Below are 24,411 nucleotides of genomic sequence, written 5' to 3' on the forward strand. Positions count from 1 at the left end.
TTTTCAACAGCACTTCCTGGAGTTCCAAAAAGTTGTATTTTTTTTTTCAAGACTTAGTGACTGACTTGACATTATCATACATTTGACAATAAAATAAAGATGCAGCTGGATGCAATGGTGCATGCCTGTAATCCCAGGAACCAGGGAGGCTAAGGCAGGAGGATTGCAAGTTCAGAGCCAGCCTCAGCAACTTAGCACTAAGCAATTTGGTGAGAGCTTGTCTCAGAATGAAAAGGATTGGGGATGTGTCTCAGTGGTTAAGCACCCCTGAGTTCAATCTCCAGTACACCCCCACCCCTGCCAAAAAATGATACCAGATGTTCACAGTCACCTAGAGGAATCTAGGGAAGAGCCCAAGACTCTGTAAGCCGGATTTCTGTTAAGCTCTCAGCCAAGGAGAGCATTTTGGAAGAGGGATGGAGTTTTTAAGTTGTGTGTTCATTGGTGGAGATTTCTGGGTCACGAACATGGTAGTGTCCCTGTTGTACCTTGCAACCTGGAGAAGGACTTGCCTTCATAAGAAGGACCCAGGCTTATTTGCCACTTGGGTCTGCTGTGTTCGGAGCCTGTGTTAGGGGACTCACTCCTGCAGTAACCAGGGGCTCCTGTTCACTCTTCTCAGTTCCATGGCTATTTGCTGAGGCCATTAGATTCCACTATTCGCTGAGCTCTTGCAAAGGAGGAATCTAGGGAAGAGCCCAGGTCTGTTGGACCACATTCCATAGAGTTTCCATCTACTCACATCCCAGTCCCCCAAGGTGCTGGAGAGAAGTTCAGGTGTTCATATTTTACCTGTGATAGAAAAACCAACTCTTGGGCTGGGGCTGGGGGATCTGCATTTTAAAACTGTCTGGGTGATTCTCAGTCCTGTAATGTAAGAGAATGTTGGGTGGCCACGGTGGGGGCCAGGGCCTGCCTAAGAGTTTGGTGTAGCTTGTTCCTAGCATTGCAAGGCCCAGCTTCCTTCCTCAGCACCCCATCTGTTGAGATGAACGGGCTACTACCAGAGCTGGAGGGGGGTCATAGGGTCGCTGTGTGCCAAGTGGACTATAGGAGAGGACAGAATCAACGGTTTATCCAATTGCTCATCTTTGATTTTTGAGGTATTTCTTCAGGGAGGAAAAGGTTGTTTTAAAACCATCAGTGCCAGGAAAGGAAGGGGGGGAAAGAGGGCAGTAGAAAATCTAATTGGCCATTAACTTCCTTGGGGTTTGTGCTAAAACGTTGCCTGGATTTCAATTAAGCAAAGCACCTTCTTCCCGGTCCTGGTTGATCAGGGGTTGCCATGGCAGCAGGCATCCTGCTCTCTGAAGCCCACCCCCGCTACCTGCCTCCGGCACAGAGTCCACAAGCTCTGCGAAGCCAAGCCCCGACTTCTCTGCAGTCTCAGGGCCCCAGTGTCCAAATGTGGGACGGGTGTCGGTGGGGACTTGCCCACTCTAGGGGGCTTCTGGTGGGCGGACAGCACCCATCTAGTGACGTCAGGAATGGTGCAGGCAGCCCTGACTGGGTAGGACGTCGTGTTCCTGCTTACTTGCTTTGAAGTGGATTCAGGAACCTTATGAACAGACGTGGCAGGTCGTCCTGTGGAAGAGCACCCAGTGTCTGGGGTGCAGGTCTCATGGATTTCCTTGGGGTCTCCCAGAACAGGGCTTCTCAGGGCGGGTACCATGGGCTTTCTGCACTGACTCTTGGCTCCCATCCATGTTCCTGGTTTGGAATCTGTTGTCCTAAGACATGGGAACAAACATTCTTGGCCAAAAACAAAAAAACAAAAACCCGATATGTTCCAGTTGAGGGGGGGATGAGTAAGATGAGGTCACGACCCCCAAATGCAGGTCCCTAGAAAACAGCCAGAAGTCCCGAGTGGCTGCTCAGCTTGGGAGTCTGTTCTCAGTGGGTTTTCATTTTGTTTTTCTGGACCCATCTTTCTCCTCTGAATGAAGGTACCTAAAGTGCCTGTCCCACCTGTAAACTCCTGAGCCCTGTCCCGGTCCTTCATGGAGTCTGAAGCGGCCCTTGGCTCACGACCCCCAGTGCTGGGCTGGGTTTTCTGATGTCTGTACGCTCCAGTTGAGAACCACTTTGAAAGGCTCTGAACTTGGTTGGCTGGGTTCAGTGGCCATCCACCATGCAGCTGCTCATGGACGGCTCCTGACCTGCACACACGCTCCGCCGCCCGCCATCCTTACAGGAGAGCTGCTAACTGTCCCTCTGCCTCCCAGCCCCATGGTCCTTCTCTCACAAATATGACCCTCTGAAGCTGGGAGAACGCAAAGATCTCACCAGCCGCATCTCTCCCCTTTCTGAACATTGGTGGATGACATTTGTCTTCCCACTAGGGAAAGTTATTCTTTCCGTGTACCTCGAGGTCCTATCTAAGTAGGAACAGTGGCAGAAAGTCCGCCCCCGCTCTACTTACTCCACCAGGCAGAGCCCCCCCGGGAGTGCCAGGGCAGCCTCCTTTGTCCGTCCCCCACACTGATTTCGCCAAGTCTCACTCCATTGGATTTCTAATTTCTTTGATTCCTGCTCTCGGAACCAATTTTTTTCTTTGCTCTGTTGGCTCCAAGAAACCTCAGGTCAGCACAGTCTCCTGCCAGCTCCCTTCTGACCCAGCGTGTCTGGCTCAGAAAGTGGAAGGCTCACAATTCTGCCTTGCTGCACTGGAATCTGGGTAGAGCCCTCTCCAGGTCACCTGGGCATCTCGCTGGCCTCCCTTGGATTGAGTGGGTGGATGGACATCTTTGAAAATGCAGAGGTCTCCAACTCCGTGAAAATGGGTAGAGAAATACGTGTTTCCCCTGTTGGCCGCTGTGCTCCAATGGGTCGATCGTTTCTTCCCTTCAGAGACGGCCTCTTCTCCTGTCCATTTCCTTCTGACCTTGTCCGTGGGCAAACCCACTTGTTCTTCCCAGCAATTGGCCATCTGATACTATTTTATTAAGCCACTGTATTTCCCTTCAGACTCATTTAAAAAATATATATATACATATATAATTTGACTTTTTGAAATTTATTGGGAAACAAAATGGCTTAACAAAGTAGCAAATGAATATATTTTGTATATAAATCATGCCTATATTTATGTATTTAGGTGTGTACACACATCATCCATTTATGCATCTGTGTATCCATCTATCCATCCCCTCTACTCTGGATGATAAGCAGGTGGCCAGTGTGTTTCAGGGAGGCCGTTGGCCTACCATATTCTTACCTCCCTGGTGGTAACACACTTTAGGAAGTACAAACTTGTATCAGGGTTACCCTAAGTACACTACAAACTCTTTTGGGGGGAAAAAAGAGAAAAGTTACTTTGTATTCCCAAGTGGTATAGAGTATCTTAAAGGGCGGCAGCACCTCTTTTTATTGACTGAAGGTCTCTATTATCTTTAGCAGAAGGCAATCCTTTCTGAAACTTGAAAATGTCAACATGATTGTGGAATTTTAAAGTGTTCATATTACAGCCAAGCCACAGTTCTGCTCTGCTAATGTGGAGATTTGGGATTTGAATGGTACTTGACAATTCTGCACCAAATCCTATTACAATCTGTTTTTTTTTTTTTTTTTTTTTTTCCCCTCTGCCACGGGCCTCCTGCCCTTTGGCATTTACGTCAAGAATAGACGAGCTGCACTAGGCACACTGTTAGTCTTAACTTTTATAACTTATAAATGCATTGTAAGTTTGTAGTGGAAACGTGCTTGGTGTGGTGCTGGTTAGGCAGGTCCTGGTTACTGTCTGCTCTTCACCAAACCCTACAGTGTGGGTAATGTTATTAGCCCCGCTGGGCATATGTGGAAACTGAGGCTCAGGATATCAAATGACGTCCCCAGAGAGCCAGCAAATGGTGGGTTGGAACAGGAATCGGGGGGCCCAGGGAACCGGGAGGTAGTGACGGCAAAAGAGCCGAGAGACTGGCCAGTCAGCCGGCAACTCCCACGGCCTGCTTCTCCAAGCCCTGTGCTCGCCCCTGCCCCAGCTCAGAGCCTGGCAGAAGTTTACTTAAGTGCCATCTGACTGTACGCTGTGTCACAGAGAACACCCAGCACCCGAGTTGGGAGGAGGGTTATTCTTTAGTAGTTGGGACCTTGTTCTTGTAGAGTTTGTTGTTTTTCCTTTCTAACAGCAGGAAGGGATGCCTGGGGTAAAGTTTTCACAATATTTATGATGCTGCTTGATTAGATTAATAGCATGAAAACATTGCAGGGGAAGATATAGCTAATTAAGAAAACAAACTTTCTGAAACAAACATGTAGTCATTTACATAATGTGTAAATTATTTGCATCTCAATGATATGCTAATTGCTCCTCCTAAATCCATACTGATTAGATGTGAGCACACCCAACCCTGAATGTCCACCCCAGGAGGCCTCACCTTCCCAGCCGCCTAGCTTCTACTAATGGGGCAGCTTTTTAACCTGGAAGAACCAGGTGTCTGTGCCTCATTGCTCAGTCTCTGTGGTAGAGACGCACTCCACTTCATCCAGGAAAGGGCTGTGGCCTGTGATCCTTGTGGAAAGCCCACTTGCAGGTGAACCTGTGCAGTTAAATTCTTTGGATGCAGAAAGTTTGGGGGATGATTCCACTGATGCCCAAAGGGATCTTGAAAGTCCTGCTCTATGGATCTGTATCAGGTTCAGCAAAATATAACCTACAAGCCAAATCTGGCCCACTTCTTGTCTTTATAGTTTTCCAATGCCTTTATGGATTGTCTGTGAATATCTTGGTTCAACATCAGCAGAGTCAAGGAGCTGTCCTATGAAGTCTAGCATTTTACCATCTGGTAGGTTTCCTGACCTTTGATTTATATGTCTGTAAGAGAGGCCTTTGGATAAATGTCTGTCTAGCAATGACATAAGGATATTGTGGAATGAGATTCTTAACCTTGAAGATCATAAACTCCCTGGAAGTACACACATTCCCAGGAAGAAGCATCCATTGGCTTCCATGATTCATTTCACTGATATTTGAAGGCCTACAATGTGCAAGTCCTGTGCATGCACAATTGTGAACAGAACAGATTCCAGCCGTTCCCTCGTGGTATTTATGGACAAAAGGTGGAGTCCTAGAGACAGACAACCAATAGAAGATGCACTTGAAAACTTAAATATTATGAGAAGTCAGGCTGCAACAAAGAGATCGTCCTTCCCACTTGTTTCTCATTTGCCATTCAAGCTGCACCCAGAGGACGAAAGGCTCAGAAACGGCTCATCACGGCGACATTGATGCCCCAGATATCTCAGATGTATTAGCCCTTTGAAGTTCATGCAACATTTGGCCAAGTTTTAAGTGGCCGTTTATAATTCCTGTCCAACTCTATTCCATCATTCTCAGCAGCTCAACTCACTAGAGAACTGAGAGGTAGCTGGTTGTGCCTGACTTTGAAGTAATTTAGACAATGAACACATATCCTTTTAATCTAGGAGGGGAAAAAAAAGTCTGTATTTTCAATTCTCCATTTGGCTACTGGAAATCCTGCTGTTGCTGCTCTTGACCTCTCATAACTAAAGGAAATTTAGCTGAGAACCACTGATACAGGAGGACAATTAGTGATGTCCTTGTTTACTGCTGTGTAAAATCACAACTCAAATCCAGTTGGAAAGCTGTGTGTGTGGTGTATGTGTGTTTGACTGTACAGGCATGCATGCTGTATAAAAAAAATTTTTTTAAATTGTTCATGTTTAGAAAATGGCTATCAGTGGGTGGTGATTCTTAGCTTTTCTTTGTGCTTCTCAGTAGTTCCTAAAATTTCTCTAAAGCATAGAGGTTTTTATATTATCAAAATATAATTTATTCAGGTGCCATGGTATGCACCTGTGGTCCCTGCTGCCCAGGAGGCTGAAGCAAGGGGATTGCTTGAGCCCAGGAGTTTGGGGCCAGCCTGGAAAACACATGAAATCCCATCTCTTAAAAAAGTAGAGAGAGTATTTTAAAGAACCTCAAGGAAAAATAATGCATTTTATTTGGGAGCACCAAGACACATCGTATTATCTGGGCAAGTGAATTTGATCCTCATGGGGTGGATATTTTTATCCTGTGAGCAGTTGTAATGTGCTGTCCCTGGAGCCCTTGGGAGTTCAGACTGGAGCAGGATTCTGTGAACATTAGTGTTGGAAGTACCCATGTTCTCCTGGGGCTGTGGAGTTGGCCTGAGGGATGGCTTAAGTAGGCTGACTCAGAGACTGGGGCTGCCTAGGTTGGGAGGATGTCCACATGGGAAGGTGCCCTGGACTCTGCCTAACTAGGCTCATGAACAGTTGGAAGAAGCTAAGACCTTTAGGTAGGACTGTTCCGGAAAACTGGAGGTAGACTTGGCTGGGGAATTCTATTTCGATTATATCTTTCTAAAGGGAGGGGAAGATCTGGGATAAATTCAACGTATTTTTTTATATTTATTTTTTAGTTGTAGATGGACACAATATCTTTATGTGGTGCTGAGGATCCAACCCAGGGCCTCGCAAGTGCTAGGCAAGTACTCTACCGCTGAGCCTCAACTTCAGGCCCAAATTCAATGTACTTAGAAGGCATGGATGTCTAAAGGTCATGAACAAGGCTCCCGTGTTGGCTGCCCCCACTTCCCCTTCCCTCCCTCTCCCAAGCCCCTGGCTATGCTTGGGAATCCCCTTCTCTCCTTCGGGATGGATGCTGGACCTGCGGAACTTGCCTTTCTTCGTGTCTCTTCAGCAACAGGTGATGCTGGCTTGGCCAGTCTGCTGGACCTCAGGGCAGTTGGATGGTGGTTCCACCCAGGAAGTGGGCGTGGCATTCAGTGTTGACGGCTGAGTGCAGGCATTTGACATCCAGCAAATGGGTAGGCTGGCCGTGCGGAGAGTCACGATGGCCTTTTGTCTTTGAGGCAGGAAGTCCTGACCCCCATGACCCTGTCTGGGTTCTAAGGTGGGGTGTTCCTGGGGTGTCCTGGGAGCCTCTCAGTCGCTGCCCAAGAGCAAGTGACTGAGAGCTCCGTGCCCAGGCTGGCCTGGACTTCTGTCCTCTTCACACTCCAGCTAAAGCCTCAGGTCCCCTGGCCTCCTTCCAATTAAGACGAGCAAAACCTGTCTGTGGGCCCCCACCTATCTTTCTCTCTTCCTCCCTCCCCCCTTCTTTCTCTCCCTCCTTCCCTTCCTTCCTGTACTTCCCTGGGCTTGGCATCCATAGTTCACAACCTAAATCACAGGAAAACCTGGAGCCAGGAAGCCTCTGTGGCATTTTAGTGTGGCTCAAACCTTTTAGTTCTACATGTTCCTTTTGTGACTTTGGGCAAAAGAAATGCTCTTGCTCCTACTGCAGCTGATAGAACTCAGTACTGCAAGCAAACCCCGGCAGCAGGTGAACTCTCAGTTAAAGGACCATCAGTTCATTGACATCGTCAATGATTCCTAGCGACCACCACGCAGGACGGGAGAGGGAGCAGGAGATGATGGCCAAGCGGTGGACTGGACATGTGGACGCGGGCAGGGAGTGCCTTGGCTTGGGGGCTTTTCCTCTCAGTTCCTGTGCCGTGGTTTCATTTCCTGTCCTGTGCCCTTGCAATGGCTCAGATTCTTATTTGATACAAGAAAACAGCGGTTCCTGTCAAGGCAGCTCAATGACTTTTTGCCCTCCTGTCTCAAATTCCTTGGCCTTCCCCACTGGAAGAATTCAGAGAGATTTCTGAGAGAATCCTGCACATCCCAGGTGTCCACATGCAAGGCAGGCTCAGGTGTCTCCCTGTTACCGAATTGGACTGAAGAATACATGGATGCTGAGGGAGTACCTGGACTGACTTGAAGTTGGGTGGTCTAAAATATTAATTTTCAAAGTCTAGTCTGGGTCACAGGTGCCTTGGGATGGGTGGGGGGGGGACGGGGACATGGCTTGTACAGTGCAGACTTCTTGGTGTCTCACGAGAAGATCCTAATTTAGTAGCTCCAGGGAGGGGCCCCGGAATCTGCATTTTCAAGCTCTGCCTTGACACTGCCGTGGGAGGGTCCCTGCTCTGCTTTTGGAGATTCAGTGTGTAGCTGACAGTCCTCATTCTCAAAATTAGAGGCAGCTAGGGGACAGTGTACCCCACTGGGGAGAGCGAGCTGAAGGACAGTTAGGTCACAGCTGGACGTGAGCTCCGAAGTGGGCACAGTTCTCTTAATAAATACTTCTTACCCATCTTCTCTTTGACCGAGAAGTTGCAGCTGTGTAAGTTAAGGGGCGCTTCCCATCTTTCTGGGGGATGTTGGGAGTCGTCCTCAAAACCCTCACAACTTGGGCCTTCTCCAAAATGTCTTTTGCCAGTGAGTGTCCAGGGACTTTTTGAAGCAGACGCTCTTTGCTGGTGGGTCCTGCAAAAACTCCCAGGGCCCCTCCCTCATGGGGCATTTGTACTGACCATGCACGCTCAGGGTGGGCAGGGAAGAACCAGGGCGGCAGCCCTGGGGCGCCCACCCAGGATTTATTTTTAGACCACAGTTAATTCACCAGGAATGAGTTCATGTTTACCAAACGGCAAGTTTGTGCCTTCAAAATAGAACCGCAGACCAGGTAGGTGGACCTTTAATTATTGGACATTTTGGTTCTGTTGCCTGAAGGTAGAAATTGTTTTTTCCCCAAATACTTGGAACGAGGAACATTGTTAGTGGGTGGTGCTTAATGGATGAGAAATCTTTCATTAATAGTGAACCCGTCTCTTCTTCTGATGTTCGTTTAATTTTCGCCAATTATGCAGCTCTATTTGTATCTGCGTCGTCGCTAAGCAATTGCTTATTCATAAGCATGTAAGGTAAGGCCTAGGTGACTTGCAGTGCCTGGGAAAACACGTACTTACAGAGAAGATGAGGAAATTGAATCAGCCCTTACACAGGCAGCGTTTGGCCTTCTGATAATCACGTGGCCTCTGACCATTAGAGTGATGAATGGCAATGTGCATTATAGTTAGGAAGATTGAAAATAAGTTCATGATCATGTTTCTTAAGCTCTGGGTGCCTCTTTGCCTAAAGCTCAGAAACTGAGCATAATAAATACTTCAGTTAGCTTCCCACAAAGTCTCTGTGCTCTCCCGTGGGATCTTTTCCTGCCCAAGGCTACACACGGTGCATGCAGTGCATCCTCAATGGAGTCTACCTGGAGACGAGCATGTGGCTGTTTTCCCAGTAGAGTGCAGTTTGCCCAGCTCCTCTTGCCCCATAGAATCCAGGCACAGTTGGGGGTATCAGATAAAACACAGCATACCTAGTTAAATTTGAATTTCAAAAACACAATAAATACTTCTTAGTGTAAGTATATCCCATGTAATATTTGGGATATACTTATGAAAAAAATTAAATCTGAAATTTGTACATGACAGGATATATCCTGTCTTTTAATTTCCATCTGGCATCTGTGGCAAGGACTGTGCTCATAATAGATTCTTTCTCCCCTTGCATGGTTTGCAATGCTGCTGTCTAGCTTTTAAGAATCCCAAGGCTTGGGGAGGGGGTGGAAGGGGAAGATATTCACCCATCTCCTGCTTTTGAAAGGAGTGAAGTTTCAATATTGAGAGAGAAAATGATCTGAGAAAATTAGTCTTCACGACCATACCATATAGAGTTACAAGTAAAGCAGATCACATTAAAAAAAAAAAAAAAAACTCAAAAAGGGACTGAGACTCCAACCCAGACAGGTGGGTACATGAGTCTGATGTGCAATAAGACCTGCTGCTCCCAGCCAGGACTCATTAGTCACTGACAAACCTAAGTGGATAGCAGGAAAATTACCCATCTGTAAGGAATTAGCTAATCATGTTATTGTTACTTAAAAGAGGACTCATTTGGACCAAGGGAAAAGAGGGAAGAAATAAGCCTCTGAAACTCTGAAAAATGTCCAACTTTTCTTATAGTCAAAGAAATACAAATTAAGGGAGACATCATTTGCTCCATAAATGAATACACTCATTTTTACATGAGAAGTACCCAGTGCTAAGAAATAACTGATGAGAACTTGAGAACTCTACCATGGGCTTGCAAACCACTGAGTCTTCAGGAAGTTAATTAGAAAAATGCAGCAAGGCCCTTTAGCCAGCAGTTCAACTTCTGGGAACTTTGTCCAGATTTCTGATTGTTTGTCCTGGTTAAAGTTTTTGCAGTGAAATTTATAAGAAAAAAATAATTTTAGAAGCAGTTGAAATACCCAGTGGTATGATAATGTAGGTAAGACTCTGTATCACTTGAAACACACACACAAGGGTGTTTAATCATATGGGGGAAATTCTTATGTTGCATTTAGTGAGAACACAAAGCTGTCTGCTGTTGTGCAAGGTGACATCTCAGTCCCATAAAACTGCCTGAGAAGGTGGATTAGGAAATGCACCAACCTGGAACTATCATTATTTTGAGGATGGTGCAATGCTTGGTGATCTGCATTTTCTTCTGTAATCTTCTAGGTTCCCAAGGTTGCTTTAGCATGCATTTCTACTTTTGCATAAGCAAGCTTAAGGACAAGGATGCTTTTTGTGAGTCACTGGCCCAATGGCCAGATGAGTGGGTAGAGCAGCCACCCAGCCCTGCCCATTACGTGTATCACAATGAAATGCTCTGCTGTTGGTTTTAGGCTGGACTTTCCATTTGCCCCCAGGTATTAGTAGTTCCAAGGGTCCTGGAGGATTTGAGGACACTGCTAGGTCCTGGTAAGACTCAGAGAAGCAAGGGGTTTTCTGGGGAAGGCATCAGCGGCAGTCTGCTTCCCCCTTTCTACCATCTCAGCCAGAGACTGTGTTTCTGGCCATTCTGCAAGCCAGCCCACCTTCCCTGTGCCTGACAGTCGGGCCACAGGCTCAAGTTCCCACTGGGTTCTAAAGACCAAGTTTAAGGCAAAAGTATTGGAGAGTCAAAATCACCCCTTTAAAAAAAAAATCCATGTTGTTCTTTGAGCCAGTAGAAGTACTAACACCCTCCAGAAGATCAAAAGTTAAGAATCAACTTCTTTCATTTTTTTGTCTCCATTTTTGTGGAAGGCCTCCCCTTTTCTGCAAAGGCCAGGCAGAAATTAATTTGAAGAAGCAATTAAACGTGGAAGTGGGACAAGGGATTAATTGGGAGGATTTTCACTTGATCATTTTTAAATGCATGCACTTGCCTTTGCATTTGTAAAATACACATGGGATACAGCTCCCCGTGGTTCGGTTTTAGGAAATGAATTGCTGCTGGGTATTTAGTTACAACCAGATGCATGAAAGAATTAAGGGTCTTTGTGCAGATTCCCCCCCTCTACAGGAAGAACAGCTCCCCATGTGCTGAGCTCCATTTCCTGGGGTAGGTTCAGCCCACTTTACATGTCCCAGTGGCATGTATGATTCATGAAGTTGTAATACAAAGAACCAGTGCCTGATGTCATGTAGAAGCAGCTTTTCCAAGTGGATTCCCATTACGAGTGGGAGGGACAGAAAGAGTATGCCCCCAAGTGGCCTGAGACTGGTACTGCATTTTTTATCACTTGGGAGAGAAAAAGACGACTGAACGTGAAGAGGAAAAGAAACTGTTTTGCAAATAATGGGTTCATATAAGTAAATGCTCTAGAGCCATTACAAGTCAGAGTCGCAGAAACTAAGACATTTAGAAAATATTTCCATAGTTTAAAGTGAAACAGCAGAATAGGAAACTGTAGCAAGAATTGTGGTCTGTGAGCCTAGCGTTTGGACAGTGCGCCCACATGTTTTAACTCACAACCTCACTAAGTAGGAATGACTCATTGGTCCCATTTTACACAATAAGGAAACTGAGGCACAGAGTCTGCATCTCCCAAGTGCAGCTTTATGGCTAATGGCAGACAGTGGGGTCCCTTGTCAGTTCCCCCGACCACGGCGTCACTGACTCACAGAGCGTCACCATGCATGAGCTGGACAGATGAAAGCAACTGCATTAGGTCTCCAGGGCCCTGTTCTCTCTGGAAAATACGCTTCAATGGAGTTATATTATTATAGCTCTGCCAAAAGGGAATGGTGGCAGCTGTGGATAGTTTGGAGACTGTCGTGGGCTTTAGTTTGGGGTGTCTTGGAATGAGGGTGTCTTCTGCTGGGATCAGGAGAGCTTCCCTGGCTCCGCCTCAAGTTTCCATGTGACAGTCAAGACGGTGTCCATGGGCCTTAGTTTCTTAGATGCATGGTCCACACGAGCCACTGTTGAGTAATCACGTCATGTTCAAATTCGGTGATAGTCATAAGGAAAGTCCTTCTAATCCCATTTATAATTAAAGACCAAAACCAAATTCTCTGCAAACGTCCTTGCAACTCACGTTGGTAATTCTGTTTCTCCCCCTAAATGATGCTGATTCTCTGGGCAACAAGAAGGAAAGAAGACAGTGATCAGACGCTCGTCTTCCCTGCCTTTGATTGGCCCTGGGGCGAGGTTTGTGCGCCCCTGGTCCATAGTGAACACAGCAGGCTTCTCTTCATTGTATCTTTCACACCAGGGGTTTAGAAAGGAAGTATCTTCCTGGGGAGTTGTCTGCACTTGGCAGTTGAATATTCGCCTCCTTGTGCTGATCCAGCCCAATCTCCTCCAGTGGCGGCTGGCGGTGCTGCTGATGGGTTAATTAGCTCCCCCCCTCCCCTCAGCTGCTGACGGGTTAATTAGCACTGCCAGGTCTTGTTGGAGGCCTGAGCATCCGTCTCCAGAGATGGACTTACATAGTACCACTGTCCCAGGGACATTGTGCTCATACGCCTGTGTCCACCCATGATGAGGGACAGTCACCACTGCAGGGGAATTTGACTCCCACGATATTCCCAGCCTGAGGTTCTCCAATCCACAAGGAGTCGAGTGTTGTTTCAAAATCGCGTGTGTATGCCCTGCTGGAGAGTGGGTTGTGACCTTGTCCTTCAAGATGACTTGGCACCACTGGGGAGGATCTCGGGGCCAGCACCTAACAGGGCAGGGATTCCCAGCCTCTGAGGTGGTTGTGCCTACGGGACCACACGTGCAGTGGCAAGGCCCCGCCCCCTGTTTTCAGGAACTGTCGTGTGGTCCTCGTCACTCCCCTTTGGCACACGCCCATGGGCACTCAGCCCCCCACACTGGTCATCCTCTGCCCACAGGCGGTGCTCCAAGTAGCCCTACCAGGAAGGTGGGCTGCTCCAGGTGCACCTGGCTGTCCATGACGATTCATTTGGACCAGGCTTCCTCCTTGCAGACTCATGAGTGGCTGCTACCAGGTGGTGGCTTATTTAACTTTCACGAGGGCCTTGGGTGTCCCGCCCTCCCGTGTGCCTCAAGGGAAGACATGGATGTCAGTCTTCACGTGTTGGACCTCGAGCCCAGGAGCACGTCTTCGCTTTGGTTAATAATTCTTCACGCGGCTCCCTGTCCCTGTTGGACACAGTGGGGGGCTGGCCCTGCCAGTGGCTCCGCCCACCTTTGTGGCTTTCTGTGTATCGCCTGCCTGGATCTGGGGTCAGATGTTCTTGTGACATCGGTGATGGCAAGTGCAGCCCTAGGCTTGCTACAGAGTGTGCGTTCCTGGTCCCCAGATGTAAGGAGTTTACCTGCCTTCCTGTCTGTCGGCTCTCGAGTTATAAAATCTGTAAAGGAAAAGATAAAGAGCAAAAAACAATCAGCTGCCACTTAAAGAGCAGTTAGGCCGGCCAGTGCACTTAGAGGGGACGTGGGGAGCTCAACCCAGGAGAGAGCTGAGCGCGCTGCTGTGGGCGCCGTGCTCTTGGGCTTGCTGTACTCTTGGGCTTGCTGAGTGCTTAGTCATCTCCCCACCAGCCCCTGAGTCTCCTCCAGTCCCCTCCCGACCCATGTGTAACTGAAACACACACGTGCAAAAGGCAAGGGACTGCCTGGTGTCCCCTCCAGAAAGAGGGTCCCACGGGCCACTCACAGGTGCCCACATGCACGTATCAGTGTGTGCACACCTCCTCACGTGTGGTGTGTTGCCTGAGAGCAGTGGCTGTCCACTCGAGATGGTCACATTCTCCAGGGGCCAGTGCTGTGAGCTGGGCCTTCTGGCCACTGCAGGCTGGCACCGAGCGGGCCAGCTGGCTGAGAGCCCAGCAGCAGGGGGTCCACCTGCTTTGGTACCTTCTTGGTCTTCGAGCTGCATTTGCTGGATTCCAGGAGACACAATGATCTTCAAAAGAAGGGAGTGTCTCCCCTTTTATTGTCTTTGAAATACAGAGCAGCAGCGTTCCTGTCGTTCCTGTCTTGCTGGGCAGGTCACCTGAAGGGAATCCCAGGTGCACTTAGTTCCTGTGCTGGGATCTGCTCTTTAAAGCAGAGCCCCAGGGGATGAGTCAAACCCAGCCTCAGTGCCCTGGGGACAGGGGCTGGGCCACCCACCTGCCCACGGTCCAGTGGAGGCCAAGGAGGCTCAGGTGGCTCCTGTTTCTTGAGACAGTTTTCCTCCAGCTCCTGGCTCAGGTGGAGCGGTTCCTTCCCTGGACGTCCTGTGAGTGGAGTGTCTGCACTCCAGGGTCCCCGGCGAGGGCTGTCACGCTGTCCCTGGCAAGCCCACACACAAGGCTTCTGCACGTGCCACAGCCAGGGACACAGAGTGGATCCCCCAGACGGGACACTCGAGAGTGAAGGGCACTGATGAGCCCTTGGGAGGGCTGGGGTGTGGCTCTGGGGCAGAGCGCCGGCCCAGTAGGCAGAAGGCCCTGGTGCCATCCAGGGCCACCAGAAAGGGAAACCACATCCTCTGAGAGAAGGCGCAGGGCTGAGTGCTGCCCGGGGCCATGCGGTGTGCTCTGGGCACCTGTCTGACAGCCGATGAAGCCCACCAGGCTCCCCTGCCCATCACAGTGGAGCCCCCACAGCTGTGCCACCCTGGGAGCCAGAGCCTGATGCTCTGCCGCCTCCTTGTCCCCGATTCAGCCCGCCCCCTCCCTGGTGGGGGGTAGAGAGGAATAACCTGGGGTGCCTGGGGGTGCAGGTCCAGGAAAGAACCCAAAATCAACCAAAGAGGGAGTCTGTACAGGGAGGTCGGCGCCCGACACCCCAGGGCTGGGTGGTGAGCTGGCCCCTGTGTCCCGCGGGAGCTGGGCAGCTGTCTCTCTGCCTCCAGGGTTCAGCGCAGCCTCCCTTCCCTGCTGGCTGATGTCCACCTGCCACCTCGGTCCATCTGGGCATAGCTGCCCTTGTCACCTGACTTTCCAGTCCCCCCAACAGCACGGGAGTCACCTTGTCTCCCTGGGGAGGGAGTGTGATGGGCTGAGTCTGGCACCTAAATTGGTCCCTGTGAGGCGGGTGACCAAGGAAGGGGTAGGGCCACAGGGCTGGAGGAGAGGGAGAACAGCACCCACAATAGCGATCAACACGGAACCTTCTGCATTCCCTCACTGAATCCTTGTAGAACCACGTTGAAATCTGTACTGTTGTTGCTTTATTATGAGTCAGAAACTCAGCACAGAGAGGTTGACACCTATTTTAGTGCCACACAGCTAGGAGAGGCCGTCAGGAAGCAAACCACATGATTTGGTTCCAGAATTTGTGCTCCTTGTTGGAGGGTCTCACACGGGCACCGTGGGGGCCCATCTTCATCTTCCTCACCTTCCTAGTACCTCTGCCTGGGCCCTGAAGGTGCATTTGAAGGGTGTTAGCTGGATGACTGTGTGAGGGGGCGAATGGCCGTCAGGACGACGGGTCTGCCGCAGTCTGGAAGCAGTCTGCTGGGCGCTTCCTCTTGGGCCCCTTGCTCGGGGGTCCGCCTGCACATTTTCAAAGCCTCTTTCCCCGCTGCTCTCTTTATTCAGACAAGAGCGAGAACGGCGAGGCTTATCAGAGGAGGAAGGCCGCGGCCACCAGCCTTCCCGAGGGCCCTGCCCACCTGGCGCCTTCCCACGGGAGCCCAGCCCAGCCAAGCGGCAGCAGCTGGAGGAGGATCCTGCTGCTCATCCTGGCCATCACCATCCACAACGTTCCAGGTGAGCTCTCCCCTGGGCCCTGGGCCCCCTTCTCTGGCTGGAAAGGGGTGGGGCGGTTTGGGTCCTTCCTGGGGGAGGGGCTTCCAGTTATTCATTGATGGGTGCGTCGTCCTGGGTTAAAACTTCCCTAAAGGGAGGCCGAGACAGGAGGATGGTGAGTTCAAAGCCAGCCTCAGCAAAGGTGAGATGCTAAGCAATTCGGCGAGATCCTGTCTCTAAAGAAAATACAAAGTGGGACTGGGGAAGGGGCTCAGTGGTCAGCCCCACCCCTCAAATAAACCTCCCTTTAAATACCTTCTGCCATTCTTCCCACGAGTCCCTTCTTTACATGCTTGGTACCCAATGGCCACGTGTATGGTGTCCTCAAAGGGACGATCACCATGGGGACGGGGTGTTTTATAAATGGGATATCTGCCGCTCTGTCGGATGCTATTTCAAAGGATTGAATTCAATCAGGTCTGACCCTGATATTTCACTTACTCTCCTCTGTGAAATGGCAGCACTGATCTTTTCCTCTTTAGCACTGAAGAGTGATTTGTGTCCTTGGATTTATTTTAATGGGGGGAGGGACTTTTGATGTTTTTATTTCAGAATTAATGTATGTTTCTTCTAGAGGAGTTATATGTAGTAAGAATAAAAATATATAAAACTAAGGCCACGGAGGAACCAAGCTCCGGGGGCACTTGTTGGAATTCCAGCTCCGTCACCCACTGATGAGTCTGTCTCCACAAATTGCTTGAACTCCCTGAACCTTGGTTTTTCTCATTGATGAGATGCGAGTGAAGCTATGCTGGGCTTATTTGAGAATTAAATGATATGTCAAATACCCACAAAGCCTTCTGTATAGTGCTTGGACCTCGTGAAGCAGGATGGCGTTGGTGACCATCCTGCCTGCCATTCCCCCACGACTCCCTCCATTCTCAGTCGCTCAACTTCTGACCATCACTGGTTAGAAACCTGGGCTTGAGCACTCACTTTCTCCAGGGGGCACCCCGGGTGATTTATTCCCACATCCTCAGGAGTTCACCGTTACCCATCCCTTACCTGCTCGGCAGGCAGAGGAAATGGTAGCCTATGCTAAGGTCCTGCGGCAGGAGCTTGCCTGGCACCTGTGGAGAGTGGCAGGCGTCCAGTATGGCCACAGAATGTAGAGCCGTGGGGAGAGAACAGAGGTACTAGGAGAGTGAGGAAGGTGATGTGCCCTTAGCTGGAACTCGGAGGCCTTAAGGGACTTCCAGTTTTGCTCTGTGGGTGAGAAGCCATTGCAGAGTTTTAATGGAGGAGCATGTGGCTCAATCTGAGCTTTAACGGGCTCTGTCCAGGTGCTGAATTGAGACCAGACCCAGGACAGGTGAGGATGGAAGCAGGGGGACCCAGGTGGAAGCCATTGCAGGATCTAGGACAGAGACAGCCATGGCTCAGACCAGGGCAGAGGAGGCAAGAAGGGGTCCCATTCTGGGTGGGGCCAACGGGATTTGTTGAAGGACTGGACGTGAGAGAAGATGAGTCAGGAGGGTGCAGAGGCTCAGGGCTGATCTGCTCCAAGGTGGTGCTGTGGTTGGCTGAGAGGAGGAGGGCCACGGGGCAGGACTGGGAAGGTCCGCAAGTTGGTCATGGAGGGAGAGTGTCATGGTTTAGATATTAGGAGTTTCCCCAAAGCTCCTGAGTGAGAGGGGGAAGGAGGTTTAGAGGAGAATCATGATTGACAGCCTTAACCCAATCCATGAATCCATCCCCTGAAGGGACTGAGTGGTAACTGAGGGTGGGCAGGGTGTGGCTGGAGGAGGTGGGTCATGGGGGCGTGCCTCTGTGGCACAGGTGTTGTGTCTGGTGAGTGGAGACCTTACTCGGCTCCTGGTCACCATGTGAGCTGCTCCCCTCTGCCACCCCGATATTCAGCCTCGCCTGGAGCACAGAGCAAGGAACCCGCTGTCTGTGGATTGAGACCTCTGAAACTGTGGGACCCAGAATAATCTTGTCCTCCTCTAAAGTTCTTGTCAGGTTTTCTAGTCACAGCATCAAAACAGCTACTGAAACAGAAACTGGCACTCAGAAGTGGCCTCGTTGCTGTGACTGACCTGACCGCGTGTTTCAGAAGCTTTTGGAGCTTTTTGGAATTGGGAGGAATTTTGAGATGCTTAGCAGTGCAAGCTGGAAATACTTTAGGTTGGTTGTAAGCTGAGCTTAATGGCCAATGCTGGTGGGAGCCCAGAAGACCAGGTGCCAATAGTGAAGACGGGGGTCAAGAGGGTTTAGAGGAAAAGGAGGACACTGTTGGTAATTGGATTAGAGTCCATTCGTGTTATGTTCTAGCCGAAAAGCAGTCTGCATTTTGCCGTGTCCACAACTTTTTGTGAGGTTGATTTTAAAAGCAATGGGTTTCTTAATCTGGTGGAAGAGATTTCTAGACAGTGTCGTATTCAGGCAGTGCCATGGGTATTGCTGGTGGCTTTTTTGGCCAAATTTATGGTGATTTTCCAGGAGCAGAAAGCAGAGCAGAAAGATTTGAAAAACTTGGACTTGAAAATTAAAGTGAAACTCCGTCCAAGGAAGATGCAGTTGTTAGAGATTGTAGCCACTAACACAGTGCTGGAGACTCTACCCAGAGATGATAAAAAAGATGGTTTGAGGGCATTTCAAGAGCTGGCAATACCATACTTATCTCAAACTAGAGGAAGTAAAAATTCTCTTGAAGAAATCAGTGGGGCAGCTTCTTGCATAGGGGGTCCTAGGAAGAAGTTTTTCAACATGCTCAGCCATCCAGACACTGCGAGGCCCCTGCAGCCAGGGTCCCTGGAGGTTTGGAGACTGCACAGGATGGCAGCAGACCTTGGCCTCAACCAAGTGGTGCTGGTTCTGCAGGAATGCAGGATGCTGCAGTTAGGAGGTCATGGAGGCTTGCACCAAGATGTCAAAGGAAGGCCTGGGAGGCCAGGCGAGTGCAGCAGGGTTGGAGTCCCCATGGGCACCTCCTGAGAGGGCAGTGCATGGAGGGGTGAGGCTGTCAGAGCTGCAGCAGAGACCCCAGGATTAAGAAATGCTGGTACCATGGAACAGCTGCTGAGAAAGGCTTCAGGAATGGAGCAAGACAAGCCAACAGAAAGGCCACCTGGGCTGCAACCAGTAAGGCCACAGGAGCCCCAGATGCCAGATCTGTGGAGCTACGGGACTTACTTGACCAGCTGATGTCATTCTTGCTTTGGTCCCATTCCTTCTTTCTGTGCCCCTGTTTTTGTGAATGGGAATGTTTACTCTGAACCTTTATATTTTGGGTATTTGTAAGTCACTTTTGCTTTATACAGGAGCTCGCTAAGCAAGCTCGCCCCGAGTCTCAGAGGAGACCGCGGACTTGAAGTTTTGGCCAATCTTGAATCATTGAGACTAGGGGGGCTCTTGTGAATGGACCAAATCTATTTTGCTCTGTGGGATGAGCATGAGTTTGGGAGCCGGGGGGGGGGGGGAATGTTAGGGCTCGGATGTCAGTTGTCCCTGAAAGCTCATGTGTGAGACAATGCCAGAAGATTCAGAGGGGAAATGATTGAGTTATGAGAATCTTAACCCAATCAGTGAGTTAATCCCCTGATTTGATTCACTGAGTGGTCACCAAAGGCCAGGCAGGGTGTGGCTGGAGGAGGCAGGTCCCTGGGGGTGCACTTTTGGAGTTTGTATCTGGCCAGTGGAGTCTTTGTCTCTATCTTCCTGATCATCACGTGAGCTGCTTCCCTCCACCATACTCTTCCCTCATGATCTACCTCATCTCCAGCCCCAAGGGATGGAGCCAGCCTTCTGTGGACCGAGATCTCTGAAATTGTGAGCCCTACATGAACTTTTCCCCTCCTACAGTTGTTCTAGTTGGGTCTTCTAGTCAAAGCAGCAAAAAAGCTGAACAAAATAGTGAGTTTGGGTGGCTGTTAGACTTTAAGTGGAGATGCCGACTAGACGGCGAGGTACACAGTTGGGGTTGGGGGTGAGTCTGGCTGGAGCTGTGCGTTGAGAATCATTGCACAGGAATCCTGTTAAAACCCATGGCCCCGACTGAAACCATCAGAGCAGGTTCCTGCCCAGGAGGTGTGAGTCGCCTAGGAAAATAAAAAATCTGAAATAATCCATAAGAAAAAAAGATAAAGCCGGAGATGGGATTTAAAAAAGCAGAGCGCCTGATGGGCCTTCCAGTCCTGATAGGAGCCGGAACTGAACAGCTAGAAAGTAGGGGGGCACCTCCAAGGCAGGGGTAAGGCTCCACTGGGAGGAGTCTGGTTTGGTGCTTCCTTCTTGGGCAGCAGGGTCTTGCAGTAAACAGGCTGATTGGCATCTGGCAAGCCACACCCATCTCCCGGAGGCTGTCTGGCTCAAGCTGGTCCCTTCCATCTGGGGAGCTGAGCCTGAACTTGAGGGGTGAGCTAGGAGAGGGCACCCCTTGAATTAGGTATTCTCCAGATGTTATTCTGCCCGAGAGTTCCCGAGACCTTGCTTCCCTGCCTAATGGCTCCAGTGTCTCTTAGTTTCCCCACAGCATCCTGCAGAGGCCTAAACACAAATAGGTGAGCCTTGAGGACCCCACCGTGGGTTAGCCCTGGAGTCTCCATTTTTACTTGAGGCCAAAGAGGCAGAGACCTGCCCACAGGCGTCCCTTTGACAGCTGCTTCTGAGCCTGTCAGCAGCCACTCACCTTTGAAAAAGTCTTTGTCCACACTCTCCTTCAGAGTTGATTAAAAATTTAACTAGCACTCTGACATTCTCAGGCTCTAAGATTTACTTTTCAGAGTGACTAAATGGATGATGGAGTTTTTGAAGTTTTTATTTTTGTAAAGAGGAAGGATGAGAGAAGCTTGTTAATGATGTTCCTGGAGGTTTCTGGGCATGAGGACACGGCTATGGGCTGTGCACACATGCAGGCACTTGGGTTACCATGTGACACATGTGCAAGGACCACCAGTCCACAGTCTTCCTTGAGACTCCAGCAAAGCTGTGGGCACGAGAAGTTTGTGCATTCACATGTCAGTTCTTTGGGGAGGCTATAACAAAATGCCACAGGTTGGGTGACATATAAACCACAGAATTACCCATCATCATTCTGGAAGATGGAAGTCTGAGGAGTCTGTCACAGGACCAGGCTCTGGTGAGGGCCCCCTTCCAGGTTGCAGAAGGCCACCATCTTGTGTGTCCCCACATGGTGGAAGAGGGCATACGACTCTCCAAGGATCCGTTTTATGAAGTTGTGTAATCCCATTTGTGAGGGCTCTGTCCACGTGAGCTCCTCGCCGTCCCCGCCAAGGCCACAGCTCCTAATGCATCAGCTTGGGGGGAGGGGTAGGTTTCAAAACCGGGATTTCAGGGGTGGGGACGCGCCATTCAGGTCATACCAACACAACATCTTGGAGGCACTTTGGGGAGTGTTGACCTCATGAAGACTGTCCCCAGCCCTGGAGTGGAAAAGAACCCCCACTTTAGAGGGAAAAACTATACAGTTGGACAAGCGGTTAAGTGATTCAGGTGAAGATGAACAGAGGTCATCGGGCACACACCTGCTGGCAGAGCATGGAAGCCAGATGCCGGCCCCCAACAGCCTGGAACCCTGCTCCTGCCTCCTTGCAAGCCGCTCCCCAGCCTCGGCTTGTGCGCAGCCCTGGCCATGGGCTCCGACACTTGCTGGAGTCTGTTGGGAAATGGCGTTGGGGAAGCACCCCATTCTCTCTGAAAGCAACCCAGATGGGAGCCTCTGAGCACCGTGCCTCTGGTGTGTCTGCCACAGTGTGGCCCAGACTCGAGGTCTGCCTCCCAGAGACCCCAGGGCATTAGGAAGCCAGCCTCTTTTCTGCCTCCGAGGGGAACTAAAAGTCAGCTAGTCACCGAGTTCCTACTGACCTCTCCTCATTGATGATCTGTTCAGCGATTTGTATGTGAGAAAGTTAAATTTAAGGCTGAAGGAATGCTAGGGGTTTTCTCACTCGAACACGACTCCATCTGAAAACACAGCATGGCTCTGGCTCCTGCCAGCCTAGCTTGGGACCGTTCTGTGAAGAATGATATGCGTAGTGCTTTCTGAATTTCATTTTTGGTGGGTGCTGTGGATTGAACCCAGGGCCTTGTCCTGCTAAGCCATGCTCTGCCTCTGAGCTCCCTCTCTAGCCCCTGAACTTCTTTTTTGTAACAAAGTTAAATATTTCCCCTGTTATGATCCGTGTTGCTCTAATTGCTTGCTTGGTTTTGCAAACAGCTCCAGCTCCCTGTTATCTGGAATTTTCTTGCTGCTGCTTCTGAGCTTCATCATTAATCTCAAACATAATGGGGACAACTGTCTGTCACGTATCATCAGGATCTGCACCTGTCAAACATTCTCCCTTAGCCCACAATGGCCCCCTAGCTCCAGCTCCCTGTTATCTGGAGCTGTTTGCAAAAAGGTGAGTACCATGCTCATTGTTTTAGATCCAAGGTCCCAAAACACACTGGAAGTCTGGTATATTCAGGACATAGTGTGTGCTTGAGTGACAGGTGCATTTGATACCTCCCCTCCAATCCAGATGAGGAGCCTGGAGGGTTGGGTGAGTATCCTTTGGTGCAATGGCCCCCAGTGGGCTAAGGGAGAATGTTTGACAGGTGCAGATCCTGATGATACGTGACAGACAGTTGTCCCCATTATGTTTGAGATTAATGATGAAGCTCAGAAGCAGCAGCAAGATGAATGGATGGTCTTCATCTTCCTCTCCTTGGAGTCGAGCCAAGTGCATGTCGTTCATTTTGCTGGCTATGGCTGTGATTTAAGGAGACCCAGGGGCCACTGTGTCTCTGGAGCAGCACAGTGGTTGGTTTTAATTATCCGGCATGTTGTCACTGATGGTGGTAATAATGGCTTCAAAGGGAATGCTTGAGGCTTTAGTAAGAAGTGATTTTTGTTTTGGGGAAACAAAAACACAAATTTTGACACCAAAATATTAACAGTGGTTGGTTATTTCTGGGTTTATGACTGACTTTTATTTTAATTTTTTGGTAAGATTTATAATGGAATTTTCCTACAGTAAACACTTGTTGTGATCAGATAAAGATATTCTTTGGAAGGGGGATCTTCATCAGCTCTCTCCCTCAGCCCCTCAGCATACCCACCAAAGTATAGAAGTGAATTATTTCTTTATGCCAGAGATGATTTTAATACCTGGAGGGGCTAGAAACTGAATGAAGGACTGTATTAGTTTGTGATAGCTGCTGTAACAAATTACCATAAACTGAAAACTGCTTAAAACAATCCAAATTCATTCTCCTGCAGTTTTGGAGACCAAAAGTCTGCGATTGGTTTAGACTGAGCCAAAGTCATGGTGTCAGCAGGATGGTGTCTTTGCTGGAGCCTTGGGGGAACAAGGTGTTGTTCTTTGCCCCTTCCATCTTCTAGAGACTGCGGGCACTGCTTGGCTCATGGCTCCCTCATCCTAGTCTGTATCCCTATGCTCACAATGCTTTCTCCTCTGAGTCAGATCTACTCCTTAATAAAGATTCTTGTGATTTCATTCCGGGTCCACCCCGATAATCCAGTATTATCACATCTGAGAAGTCCCTTTTGTCAAAAAAGGTGACATTTGCAGATTGAGGCATAAGGACCGGGATATATTTGGAACCATCATTTGGTCCACCACAGAGACCAAATGGATCCTTCCAACGAAGTCCAGAGAGGATTAGCTGGGGTTCGGGAACAGACTCAACAGCAGCACGTCAGTCCTGTGTGAACGGGATTCCTCACGGTCTTGGTCCTGCCCTGGGCCTCCTTGGGCTGCTGCCCGCCTTTCCCACTTCCCATCCCTGGCTGTTCCTGTTTGAGTTTCCAGAGGATGCTGCAGACCCCAGTTCTCTCAGCAGCTCATTCCCTGGGCCTTCGTCGTGTGAGGATGTCGGGTGGTGGTCAGAGGAGGCAGGGCACGTATTGAGCTTGCATTGTCTGCAGCTGGGGTGGCCCTGTATCATGGTGGGCGTTGCCACCCGTATCTCCTGGACCACCCCCCCCTCACTGATCTCCCCGTCTTAACATCATATACCGCTCTTGTGTTGCCCATGGTTCTTCCTGGCTCGCCAGTTCACAGTGACAGGGAAGAGAGGAGGTTTCACCTCCTGAGCTCAGTGCTGTGGCTAAAGGATTGCTGCCTCTGCTCTTTCATCTCATTTGTGCATGTTCATTCCCTCCCTCCCTCCCTCCTTCCCTCATAAACAACTTTATTTTGTGGCCTTTTCCTCCCAGGATGCTTTATTTTTAAATTAAAAAAAAAATCCCCAAGCTCTATGGGTCGTTCGAAGGCTTGCCAGTTACCCCTCCACACCAGGGAAACTGTCCCTGCTAATTCCCTTTAAAAGGTTATAATTCACAGATTGTAAAACTCACCCTTTGAAAGTGAACATACAGTTAAACCTACACAGGTCCTTAGTGACTGAGGACCTCAGTAGGTCCCACCAAGGCATTGGCTGTGGGGTGTCTGTGAGCCCTGCTTTTAGGGGGTGCCAACTCCTTTTGGATTTGAATTTGGAGTGAAATACAGATGATCTGTTGAAGCACTCC

At 49.6% G+C, this 24,411-nt stretch overlaps 1 protein-coding gene across 12 annotated transcripts in view; it reads left to right on the top strand.

The window, feature by feature from the left end:
* Positions 1-24,411, top strand: part of Slc39a11 (solute carrier family 39 member 11) — a 392,410-nt gene that overhangs the window by 237,248 nt on the left and 130,751 nt on the right. For all 12 annotated transcript variants that reach the window (XM_078041769.1, XM_078041772.1, XM_078041773.1 and 9 more), the window contains one exon: positions 15,705-15,875. In XM_078041769.1, the coding sequence (XP_077897895.1) occupies positions 15,705-15,875 (171 nt within the window). The remainder of the gene's footprint in view (positions 1-15,704; positions 15,876-24,411) is intronic.

Source organism: Ictidomys tridecemlineatus, chromosome 3 (assembly GCF_052094955.1).
Source record: "Ictidomys tridecemlineatus isolate mIctTri1 chromosome 3, mIctTri1.hap1, whole genome shotgun sequence".
Taxonomy (NCBI): Eukaryota; Metazoa; Chordata; class Mammalia; order Rodentia; family Sciuridae; genus Ictidomys; species Ictidomys tridecemlineatus.